The following is a 12942-nucleotide window of genomic DNA, read 5'->3' as shown; positions in this document are numbered from 1 at the left end:
CAAATATGTATTTGATGGAAAAGGCATTATTCATAAAGAATATTAGCAAGAGCTTTCTTCCTTTCTTTTATTCTTTTCTAAAGTAAATAACGTCAGTATCATGAGAAAGGAGGAAATAAATGCTGCAATGGAATAAAAAGAGTGATAATTTGATACAGCCATCACCTTTCTCAACGACTATGGTGTAGGAAAGCTATAGCAAAATGGTTATCCTCCCTTGATGGTTTTTCAATTTCTTTCATGGGAATCTTAATTTGGCAATTTTTCTCTTTTCAATTTATGTCAAGGAAGGTTATCTTTTTTTCTAATGGTGTTCCCCATCTTTTTTATGGATGTAATCTTGCTCGTCTTTCTTGAGGGTGTACATTTAATCACTTTGTTGGAGGATGTTCATTTTTAATTTAGCAAGGTAGTTATTCCTGTTTACAATATTTTCAATAGGTTATATGCCATTTCAATTAATGGATCATATTATGGGTTCTATTCCCATCAAAGTATTTTCGTTTGAGGGTGTGTGACTTTTTCACTGTAATCAATTCTCCTTATTTTGAAATAATATCAAGAATTGATGACCTGAAGAGATTCAAAATGATCAGTCATCATGCATTTCAAAATTTGGTATTCAATTTGGAAGCTACAAGCGTAAGCTCTCCAACTTGAGTGGGAATATTGGAAATTAGTTAGTTTTTAAATTTTAATTTTAACATCTTATATGATAAGTTATATCAATTTATTTGATTAGTAATTTAAATTTAAATTTGATAGGATTTTAACTTGTAATTTAATTTTTAGATTGTTAGGATTTTATGAATTCTAACCATTATCTTTGCAGGGCAACTTCTATATATACTTTCAACAATGTCACAACATTGGATCACATAAATAATAACACCCTTTTCTAAAATTTGTCGAATCCGAAGATAATATGTAAGGAAGACAGGGATGATTAGAACGATTTGTTCAAAGGTTTCTTGTATTGTCAAACTCAACAGTAAAGCATATTAGATAGACCATATTTACAAGCCAACTTACACATAGACATCATACATTTGTATTCAAGAATCACAAAATCAATGTTATGTATGGCGATGAAAAAGAAATAAAAATGATAGCAGGTGACATAATGTGCTGCAACAAAATTAATATCGTCACTATATATGCCTCATGTCTATAAGTATATCTAATCCCATATTTTTCCCCCCTGAATTCTCAATCTTTAATTTTCCAAACTTATTCACTTTCCCTTTTCCTTGATTTTAGGTGTATTCACCAACTCATGCAGTTTTTTAGAATTTTCAGACAATAAAGAATAATATTTTAGATATTTATTTTTGTCTATAACTCTACAAATTACAGTGTATATAACACTAGGATAATCCTTATAAGTGTCTAATCCTTAAGGGTCCTTACTAACTTGAATATAATAGTACGTACTTGTCAAAATGCGGGATGTTATCCTATTTTTTTTTTATAAAATATCATAATTTTATTAAAATCTGCACTAATGGCAGAAATTACATTATAAAGTTCCAAATTTGAAAAATGAGATAAAATAATTGTAACTTCATGGACATTTGTTCGTGCTTCTAATCGCTAGATCTACTAATTAACTGCTTCAAGTCCAAAGATTATAATGAGATCTGTCGAATAGATCCAAGAAATTCTATATTTGATAATCAAAATTTGAAAAAACTCAAATCTAATAAAAGAAAATTGAAAAAATTATCAAAAACTCTTAATAGGAATCCCTATGAGAGAATAAAACTCTCACTAAAAAATTTAGGAGAGAAGAAAACTCTCGCTAGACAACCCTAAGGAGAAAAGAAACTTTCACTAGAAATCCTAAGAGAGATTTTATTCACACAAATGAAAAAATATATATATAGAGAGAGTTCCTCCCATGGGAAAGATAAAAAAAATTTGATTTCTCTGCCATGGAAGAGTTGAAAGAAGTTTTAATTAGAGAGTTTTTTCTAAAGAGAAGGAAGAGGGAAGGAGGGGAGAAGGGGCTTCTTTTCTCATCAGTCAATTGATGAAATTCGAAAAGAAAATAATATCCTATCTAGAGAATCTAAACTTTTCCGGGTCTCCTTGGCAAATTCTCGATTATCACTTACACTCTTGATAAGATGCTGCCCCTTTTCTGATAATACAACAAGAACAAAAAGATTCCTTTTAATTCATGATGTCATAAATGAAAATGAACTTGCAATAATTGTTGGTTTCCTAGTAACCATTTGTTAAATGGGTCATCTCCATCGTACATCCCTCATTTTGTGGTTACGAAATTTATTACCCCATTTGGCCATTTAGTTCCTTGATAAAAAAAAAATAAAAAAGAGTACAAGTACAAGTACAAATACTATACATGTCACACATAGTGGTTTATGAAACACTTACAAATATTCAATGTTTTCAGAACCGGACCGGACCGGCCGGTTCGACCGGTTGGACCGCGAACCGGCCATGTCAACGGTCCGGTCTAATGTTAAAGCCGGAAGTTCATGGAGAACCGTTGAAACCCGGACGAACCGGACGAACCGTGCGAACCGTTAAGAACCGTGAACCGGCGGTTTTTTAAATTCTTCAACAAAATGTCAAGAATGGTGTAGCTAAGATTCGAACCTGGGTCTCCAAGTTTAAATATGACAATCTTACCGCTAGACTGTACTTAAGTTTGTTAAGAATTCTACTTGACTAAAAAATATATTAAAACATCAAGTTCTTCTCTTATTTTTTTTTTCAATTTTTTCTTATTAACCATTTTTAACCCAAATATCCACAACAAGATTTTCTCAAGTCTTCACCATTATTATCAGGTTATTATCTTTAGCAGATTGTAAACAAGTTGAAAATTTCAACTTTTCTTGTTTTCCAACATTTTTGTAAGTTTAATTTTTTTCTTTTCAAGGTTTTTTTCTATATTATTATCTTTAGTTGATTTTTTGCATTTTCTTCTTTTTCCCCTCAATTTTCATATGTTTCCCTCATTTTTGTTTTATTTTTATTCGATTAATTAAGGATGAAATTTTTGCAAAAGTAGTGCACATCCGTGTAGGAATTGGGTAGGAATTACAAATAATAACATTGGGTTGGTCAAAAATATGGTAGTTGGCACATAATCGAAGCTATTGATAATTGAATTTAAAATAATTAATGGTATAGGATCATTGAATTTAATATAACATGTTAATTAGTAATGTTTAGTAGCAATTAATTTTTTATGTGTTTAACTGTATATTTGTTTTTCAAAAATTTTTAGTTTTTTTTAGTTTGAGCAATTAGATTTATATTTTTATAATAAAATTTTAACATTTTCAGCTTAAGTTGATGAAATTGTGAAGGTGGTGTGGTTGCTTATCATGCCACTGATAAAAGTTTGCTATTCAAATAGTTTGTCTTAACTTGAACTCTTTTATGGATTTTTTTAAGGGTTGTAAAAGAATTTCAATATTTAATTTATTTATTTTTGTGTTTTTATTTGTGATAATTGGTGCACATTTGGATTGTATCTATTTATGTTTATAATGAATTTATGAAAATTTGTGGTGAATTATGATATTTTAATTATATTTATCATTCCATGTTTTGTGTATAACTTTTAGAAAATTTATTATTATCATAACTTAAATTAAGTTATGTTGGTAAAGTTCAAGTGTAGAATGAAACCTGCTTAGTACTTAACACTTAAAAAAAAAAAAAAAAAAAAAACAGTGAACCTTTGAACCGGCCGGTTGGACCGGTCGGACCGGTCGAACCGCGAACCGGCCACCTCCCCGGTTCACTGACCGGTCCGAGTTTAAAAACATTGCAAATATTTGGAAAAAAAAAAAGGATGATCGCCAACAAAATTTAAAGATAGATGGGTAATCTTTTGTAATTGAAAATTGTGCATGGCTATTAAGTCATGTTAATTAATGAGAAAAAATGGGAGCGAAGTGCATGCTTAAAGATTTTTGTTGAGTGCCAAAATCATTCCTTTGTTGATTTGATAAGATATAATGGTATGATATGCGTCGTTAATGTAATATGACTAAAGTTTACGTATTATTCTCATTAGGTTACTTGTTAATACGTCTCATGAGGAAAGAGCTTTAGGATGCCTGCAAAAAGTATTCTTATTATTATTGTAGGATGCCTTAGGAAAAAAAGAAATCAACCTTGGAAATTCAAGAGACGATAACATTTGGCTACAAAAGAGATAGATATCTAAGTATCCTCATCCCTGCTGTTTGATTAATTTTCAAGTGCAAAATTCTGGTGCACCACGTTATTGTTGTTGAGGAACTTGAAAATTTTAGGACGTTATCCAGGAAATAAGAGCTTGGAAGATAGGCTTATAATGCTAATTAGATAAGACAAAATGCAAGCTAGCCAATCACTTAGGAAACAGACAATCATTTTGGAATCAAATTCTAGTTCTCCTATGTCCCGTCCTGCTGTGTAAACTCCAGATATAAAGCTAAATCCAGATAGAAAGCAAACATAAAAATTGACAACCACTTGCATTTTTTTTTTTTGGGTAAGAAGCCACTTGTGTTTTGTTTCGATAAAGAGAATAATGGCCTTGTTGGATAGTAAAGCGCGAGAAGATGAATTTGATAAACATTTATTTGACCGGAAAATTTTGGACGGAAAACTTATTTTCTAAGCAAATATTTTTTGCTATATTGCAAGTTTTACTAGACACAGAGGAATATATAAAAATCTATAATTCTCTTGAAATTTAAACAGTAGAAGAAATGGTAATAGACTTTTATGAACTTTCTTAAAAATTACTTTTTTCATTTAACCTAATATTCCAGTCCTAGGTTGTGATTTAAAAAATAATAATAAATGAGAAATAAAAAGGGAAATAAACATTTGGAGAGCTAGTTTAGGGAAGAAAAGAAAGGAAATGCAAACAATCGACTCTTATTACAGCTTAAAAGCGTAAACACAGATTAAAAGCAGTTTCTGGGGATAAATGGTGACAAATTCCATCTCCTCATGGAAGGGTAATTTAGTGATTCAAGGTTTGGTTTCCTAAATCGATTCAGCAGAATGTCTAACGGTTCAATGCTTGGTAATTAGTGCTAAATGACTTTATCTGCCTTCTAGTAACTTTTATAATTACAGGTTTAATCCTTAAAGAGAGTCTATGCCATTGTGCATTTGTGTGTAGAAGCTGATTTTATTACAAACTTAATCAATGATTTGCTAAAAGAATGACAGAACGGGAATTAGTGAAGCAGTTTGGTTTCTATGCCGTTACCATAACTCCGGCTGCTTGAATTCTTCTCATTTGCTTATAGTTTCTGGACTGTAAAGTACACAGCATATTAGAATGAGATTTTGCAGGTTTAGCTACTCCTCTTTTCCATTTTTCAGCAATTTTCTTGAATAGGTATTTTTTAATGTGTTATGGTGTTTCACTGTTTGAATTGGGTTGTCCATGTAGAATTGTAAAATTGAAGAAGAGCTTCCCATTTTAGTTGCAGGTTTGACAGGTGGGAAATATTAGTATCAGCTACAATTTGTTGATCAAGGTTTGGCATTGACTGGATTTCTATCCATAGCTCTTTAATTATGTGGTTTAAATTGAATTATTTTGTCAGCCAATATGCTGCCGCAATGGTAGAACATGACAGACTTAGAATGCTTCTGTTCTAATATAGGATGGGCCATGGCCAAAGTAGCATTGATTTTGCCAGGTTTTCGGTTTTTCCTCATTGAATTGAATACCTGATTTTTATTTTGCTGGTGCATTTTTTTTCGGTTTAAATGTTTAAATGTTTGTAGGACCTCAAAATATTTATAATTATAAGAACAAAGCTCTCAAATCAATTTACAAGCAAAATAATCACGAAATAAAAGCTTTCTTATATTTTTGTAAAAGAACGACTGCAGAAATAAGACGAAATACAAGTCGAGGCCACAAATGATAAATGGTAAATGACGCAAATTAAAGCTAGGTGATAATTCTCTAATACGAGAAATATCGATATAAGGTCTTTATATAGTAATTGGACTGTAAAGTAACTAACAAATCATATATGGACTTATTTACTAGTTTCCTAAACAAAACAAACTAAATAATAAAAGGACTTAGTTTAAATATCCTACATTGCCTCTTTAAACCAATATTTTTAATTGCACCATACCAAGCATCTTCTTCAACTTGAGAAACAGCTCCATGTTCCATGTTCAACTTAATCTTTGTTCTTGCAATATTCAATGGTAATCTCTTGATCTTGAGCTAGTTCACTAATTAAATAAAACTTGATGTCAATGTGCTTGTTTCTTCCATGAAATACTGGATTCTTTGACAATTCAATAAAAGATTTGCTATCGCAATAGATTTTGGTAGGATTGATTTGCTTGTGTCATAGAAATTCAAGCATTCTTCCTAACCATAATGCTTGAGCAGCACTATATGTACATGCCATATACTCTGCCTCGACTATGGATAATGTTACTACTTGTTATTCTTAGAGGATCAAGAAAATAGTTAATTAGTTACTCGCATGCCATTTCAAAGACACTAATTAGTTAATTAGCACTGTATGCTAATGCCATTTCAAAGAGACTAATTCACAGCAAGCAACAAAAAAAAAAAAAAATGACGCAAGCGAATGAAACTTTGAGGCTACTAGTAGAAGAATGGGAGAAGAAGAATGAAAATCTGAAGAAATTGTCTGAAGAAACAAAATTGTGGAATGTAAATTAAAAAAAGCTGAATGGAAGTAGGAAAAAAAAAATTAATAAGATGATGTTGTTCAATGTTATGATGATAACAGTGATTGTATGTACGTCCCTTAACAACAGTGGAAGTTGTTATTTGTTACCTTTATGCTGTTGTAAAAACATGTAAAAAACACAACAAATTTTAAGGCACAAGACATATAAAAAACACAACAAATTTTAATGAACAAATTTCTATAAGAAAAAATTTTTGTTTTGCGTTTACTTCTTGTTATGTTAGTATTTACATCTCTTGTTTTTTTTTCAACAGCCTGAATCAGACTTTTGTTGTTTTATAAACCTAATCCCAGAATTAACCTCAAAAGCCGGCAACTCTTGAGGCAATCCCAGGGACTTATATCCCAACCCAAACCCAACCCCAACCCCGATGTGGGACAAATGTACCTATAGGGGGGACCTGCTGCTAAGTGGGATACTACCACCCAATACCCTTTCAACTCTGAGGCAATTTACATCTCTTGTTTTAGTGTTTACATTTATTGTAACTGTGACTACACTGTACCTTGAAGTTTTTTTTTTCCACAAACGTTAACAGTTATATATATTTGATAAACCCTTGATAAATACAAGAATTAATTACAAAAAGGGGGCAACTACCTCATTTGCTTCCTCACTAAATCCATCAGCCAAACTGGGAAATTTTGTTCCCATTCAATTTTGGAAATTTTGTTCCCATTCAATATCATTCACTAGCTGAACAGCAAACTGAGCTAGAGCATGGCTAATTTCATTTTCTGATCTAGATATGCACACAAACCTACAGCTTACAAAATGTGAAGTCAAATCCTGCACATCTTCCAGAATAGTTGCAATGGTACTATCATACTCATGGCCACTATGTATCTGGTCAATAACTGATTTGCTATCCGAATGGATTGTAATTTTAGTCCATCTAACTGTTCAGCCATCAGCATTGCATTCCTAGTTGCTAAAGCTTCTTCTTTACTTGGTTCCCCTTATATTGATTGACTATTGCCTTCGCTTTCATGATCATTCCGTTCCACTTCCTTGCAACAATGCCTTGACCCATGATCATTCCGTTACACTGTACCTTGAAGTTGCCATTGGTAATTGTAGAGGCCCATGATCCGGAGTCTTCCGTCCATCAACTATTGGATCCATCACAAGAGAATGCCTTTCGGATCAAGATTCTCTACAATTGTCAGCGGCAATTATATAATACAGTGTAAATACTACCAGAGCAAAGGCGGAAACTAAAACAATAAATGTAAACGCCAACACAAGAACGTGTAAATAACACAGCACATTTTTCATATTAAAATTTGTGCTAAAAAATTATTGTGTTAGTATCTAAATTTATTACTCCCTCCATTCCTATTTAAATGACCACAACCAAGTGTTTCCTTTTATCTATCCTTTTATTATATTAAGAAATCATTTATGAACTTTTTTCCAAATTTACCTTGATTAATATTCTCAACTTTCTTGAGTTGGGAATATAAGAAATCAAACGCAGTGTTTGTAACATTAAACATAAAAGTAGTTAAAAATATGAAAGATAAAAGGTAGTTTTGGAAAGCCAGGTAAAATTTTTATTAAATTTTAGGAACTAATTAATTTTCTGAATTTAAGGGGTTCGGCTATTCAAGTCATTTAAATAGGAATGGATTGAGGCTAACTAACTAACTAACTCAAATGTACACCAAATTATAGTGATAGTACTTCGGTATCAATAAAAACTAGAGGTAATAGTGGTAGTTCTACAGTTTTATTGGCAAAAAAATTAAAATAAAAAGGAATAAGAAGGAAAAAGAATGAAAAAATAATTTTAAAAGTCATTCTAAGTATAAGTATATCAAACAAGGGAATTTCATTAAAATATTTAAGCGTAGTATTATCATTTTAAATGACAAAGGAGAAATGTGTAATTTTAAAAATCTCAAGGGAGCTAAATGAAATTGTTAAAACCTCAAGGGAGATTTCTGAAATTATCCCTAAATTTTATGCACTAAATTAATTGAGCGTACATCAATTCCTTCAAGAAATATAACAAGCACATAATCGAAAATCTAAGCCATGTGTGCATCCACGATGAATGTGAGTGGATCCATTTACATCTGTGATGATGGATGTGGGTGTGTCCATTTACAACCCAGCAGCTAGTTTTTTTCGCAATGGATCTTCTGTCCCACACACTGTGCTACTCTCTGTCTCACTTTTTATTATATTGTTATTTCTCCTATATAAACATCATGTTTTAATTCTTTTTTGTTTCCTTAAAATCCAATGACTATTAATTGAGTACTACACAAAATTTAACAAACTCAAAAAACCAAAATGCATAAAAAATGAGATTTTTTATGAATTTTCTGTTGTATTTTTTAATTTTCTATTATATATTGCTTTTTTGAAACTGCTATATTTATTTTTTACTCAATTAATAGTTATTGGATCTTAAGGAAACAAAAAAGAATTAAAACGTGATGTTTATGTAGGAGAAATAGCAATATAATAAAAAGTAAGACAGAAAGTGGCGCAGGATGTGGGACAGAAGATCTGTTGCGAGTTTTAAATAATTCGTAAAACAAAAACCCCCATGAACTATTTATTTTAGGAGTTTAACTTTGCCCTGTCTAATATTTTGAGCAGGTAATTCGCCCCATATTTATTGTTCCTGGAAAAAACGTCATGAAGATGTGTTATTTTCCTACTATTTCCGAATAATGTTCATTTTTTTCCTTTTTAAGTTCTTTTTTCCTTTTCCTTTTTCTTTTTTTTTGGTTTTTGATTCCTTCGCTTTCCTTCATCACCAAAGGAAGCTCCCCGTTTCACTCAGTGTAAGTTAGGTTTTGCTTTGGGTATTAGTTCCCATTCTTATTATTTTGCTAATTGAAAGCTTGTTATAGAAACAGGGAAAAAAAAATTTAACTCTTGTAACATCTAGTTTGGTACTTTGGTTCACTTGTCAAGCAATATCTTTTCGAATAAGTAGAGTTTTACTTAATAATGATAATGGCGGCAAGCAAATTATCGCAGACCTTTTTAGTCGCGCTCAATAGAACATCTGTGCGATCTTGTACTTTTTCCTTGTCTGTTCCTTTGTCTTCTAACTACAAATATAAGTAGACGGGATAAAAATGATAATCAAAGCAAACATCGGTCCAGACTACAACTTCAAGCAAACATCACAGGAACTCTCATTCATGTGAATGTCTCAATACGTTAGCATATTTTGGGCGTTGCTTGTGATTTCAAAGGAACCAACAACATAATTCGACTTGGTGTAAGTCGGCGTTTTGACATACTGCAAGGTTTTGAGGAATAAAGGTATGGTACAGGAAACAGATACTCACACAAAACATGTAGTCAGGTTTCAAGAGTTTTCAATTACTCTTAGACTGTTGGGAAGTGAATAGGCGAACGAAGTGTAATATATGAACTCAAACACACACAGCTGGTTTTATTTATGTAATGGTGCATTCTTGGTACAAGCGCACCTTCGAGATTCAGTACAGTACTAGGGAGATGTGCCTCAGCGGTACATCCATCCTTTTGAACATACACACATAATACTCAAACCACATACAGACACCAGATAATTAAAGTACTTAGCAAAGTACGTTGATCATTCTCAATTCATGAGCAGCTGTTGATTAATGTTAATTATGTTTGTACCACAGGAGTACCTTCATGCCATTGTTCAATTTCAAGGTTAGTGCTTGATCTTTATATGTGCCCTTGTCATCCTGAGTTAACATGTGAAGCCCGTAGAAAGTGCCAAAAACTACAACCAGCTTGACATAGGCAAGCACTTTTATCAAAACCAGCTTGGTCCCAGCTATCCTGTTGTACTCTGCCACTGCAAATTCTGCCATCTCTTGAACATCAGGAGGGACTGTCTTGTCCACATTTTGTGCAGTCGTAGTACCACATAAACCTCGGAGGTTGGCATTCTGTAAACCCCAAATAATTGAGTTCCCAGAATTAATCCAAATCCATTAGAAAAGTAGCCAAAAACTAAGTTGATCAGACCAATTAGTAAGAAATAACATTACTCGGGGAGAAGGTTAATCAAGCAATTCAAGAAAGTAGACAAGATGAATAAAAAGTTTTAATTGCTTAAACCAATTCAAAAATGTGCTCAAGACTTTCAATAGCAACTCCTTTTACTTTTCCCAAGAGTTTCTGTGCAAGTTGATAAATTATTTAAATCCTTTCTTTCTTTTCAAATAAAAGATCTACCATCCTATATAAACTGTATACCAAATTTTTAGTTAGCTAAGACAAATCTCAAAATACATAAAGTATACGCTGTATTTCGGGGTATTCTAAGGTATAAAAACTTTTAAGGACTGACTCGTACAAGTTAACCATATATTTACAAATGCTAGTACGCATATAAAACCCGGGAACAAGTTGAAGGGCGCCTTTGATTTGATTCAAATCCGCAAAACTATTGCAGAAACAAGTCAAAAACTACGCGCCCAAGAAAGAATGAAAAATTTCATTAAAGGAATATGATCATTATTCACCGTGTCACTGAGTCCTTCAATTGCGTTCCATGTCTTGTTTTCTCCAACTGCCTTCATTATAGCTTCCACTTCAGCTGATTGGAATCCCTCCACAGCCACTGATTTCCATCAAGAAACAAAAACTCATTTCAATTCCAGGAAAATAAAATACTTACCAGTTGTTATTGAACCAAAGAAAAAAGGAATTTGTGAAAGAAATATATGCACATGCATTCAAAATACAAAACTGATGTGCGAATTTTGAGAGAATAGAAGATTACTGTTGGCTGCGAATTCGTTCACGCTGATGTTGTAGTTGGCTATGACTTCAGTCATTTTTCCCTTGGAGAGCTAGCTAGCTACTAACGGAGATAATGGAATTTTATAACTGGTTGTAGTTGTCGAAACTAGGTTTTGCACAAGAAAGAACTTACCTCATCCCTTGTATTTATAGGCAATACTTTAACACTTAAATGCCCTATATGCCCTTGCTTGGAAAATGGGAATCTAGTGACAAATATGTATTTGATGGAAAAGGCATTATTCATAAAGAATATTAGCAAGAGCTTTCTTCCTTTCTTTTATTCTTTTCTAAAGTAAATAACGTCAGTATCATGAGAAAGGAGGAAATAAATGCTGCAATGGAATAAAAAGAGTGATAATTTGATACAGCCATCACCTTTCTCAACGACTATGGTGTAGGAAAGCTATAGCAAAATGGTTATCCTCCCTTGATGGTTTTTCAATTTCTTTCATGGGAATCTTAATTTGGCAATTTTTCTCTTTTCAATTTATGTCAAGGAAGGTTATCTTTTTTTCTAATGGTGTTCCCCATCTTTTTTATGGATGTAATCTTGCTCGTCTTTCTTGAGGGTGTACATTTAATCACTTTGTTGGAGGATGTTCATTTTTAATTTAGCAAGGTAGTTATTCCTGTTTACAATATTTTCAATAGGTTATATGCCATTTCAATTAATGGATCATATTATGGGTTCTATTCCCATCAAAGTATTTTCGTTTGAGGGTGTGTGACTTTTTCACTGTAATCAATTCTCCTTATTTTGAAATAATATCAAGAATTGATGACCTGAAGAGATTCAAAATGATCAGTCATCATGCATTTCAAAATTTGGTATTCAATTTGGAAGCTACAAGCGTAAGCTCTCCAACTTGAGTGGGAATATTGGAAATTAGTTAGTTTTTAAATTTTAATTTTAACATCTTATATGATAAGTTATATCAATTTATTTGATTAGTAATTTAAATTTAAATTTGATAGGATTTTAACTTGTAATTTAATTTTTAGATTGTTAGGATTTTATGAATTCTAACCATTATCTTTGCAGGGCAACTTCTATATATACTTTCAACAATGTCACAACATTGGATCACATAAATAATAACACCCTTTTCTAAAATTTGTCGAATCCGAAGATAATATGTAAGGAAGACAGGGATGATTAGAACGATTTGTTCAAAGGTTTCTTGTATTGTCAAACTCAACAGTAAAGCATATTAGATAGACCATATTTACAAGCCAACTTACACATAGACATCATACATTTGTATTCAAGAATCACAAAATCAATGTTATGTATGGCGATGAAAAAGAAATAAAAATGATAGCAGGTGACATAATGTGCTGCAACAAAATTAATATCGTCACTATATATGCCTCATGTCTATAAGTATATCTAATCCCATATTTTTCCCCCCTGAATTCTCA

At 32.0% G+C, this 12942-nt stretch overlaps 1 protein-coding gene across 1 annotated transcript; it reads right to left on the bottom strand.

Moving 5' to 3' along the window:
* Positions 1–10140: 10140 nt before the first annotated feature.
* Positions 10141–11658, bottom strand: LOC140036710 (uncharacterized). The gene is made up of 3 exons (XM_072079172.1): positions 11498–11658; positions 11238–11335; positions 10141–10658 (listed from the first exon to the last, which is right to left on the bottom strand). The coding sequence occupies exons 1-3, from the start codon at positions 11550–11552 to the stop codon at positions 10365–10367; spliced, it is 447 nt and encodes a 148-aa protein (XP_071935273.1). The 5' UTR covers positions 11553–11658; the 3' UTR covers positions 10141–10364.
* Between the last annotated feature and the right edge of the window lie 1284 nt (positions 11659–12942).

Source organism: Coffea arabica, chromosome 2e, assembly GCF_036785885.1.
Source record: "Coffea arabica cultivar ET-39 chromosome 2e, Coffea Arabica ET-39 HiFi, whole genome shotgun sequence".
Classification (NCBI taxonomy): Eukaryota; Viridiplantae; Streptophyta; class Magnoliopsida; order Gentianales; family Rubiaceae; genus Coffea; species Coffea arabica.
The sequence above is the reverse complement of the archived record's forward strand: the minus strand, read 5'-3'. Positions and strand labels throughout refer to the sequence as shown.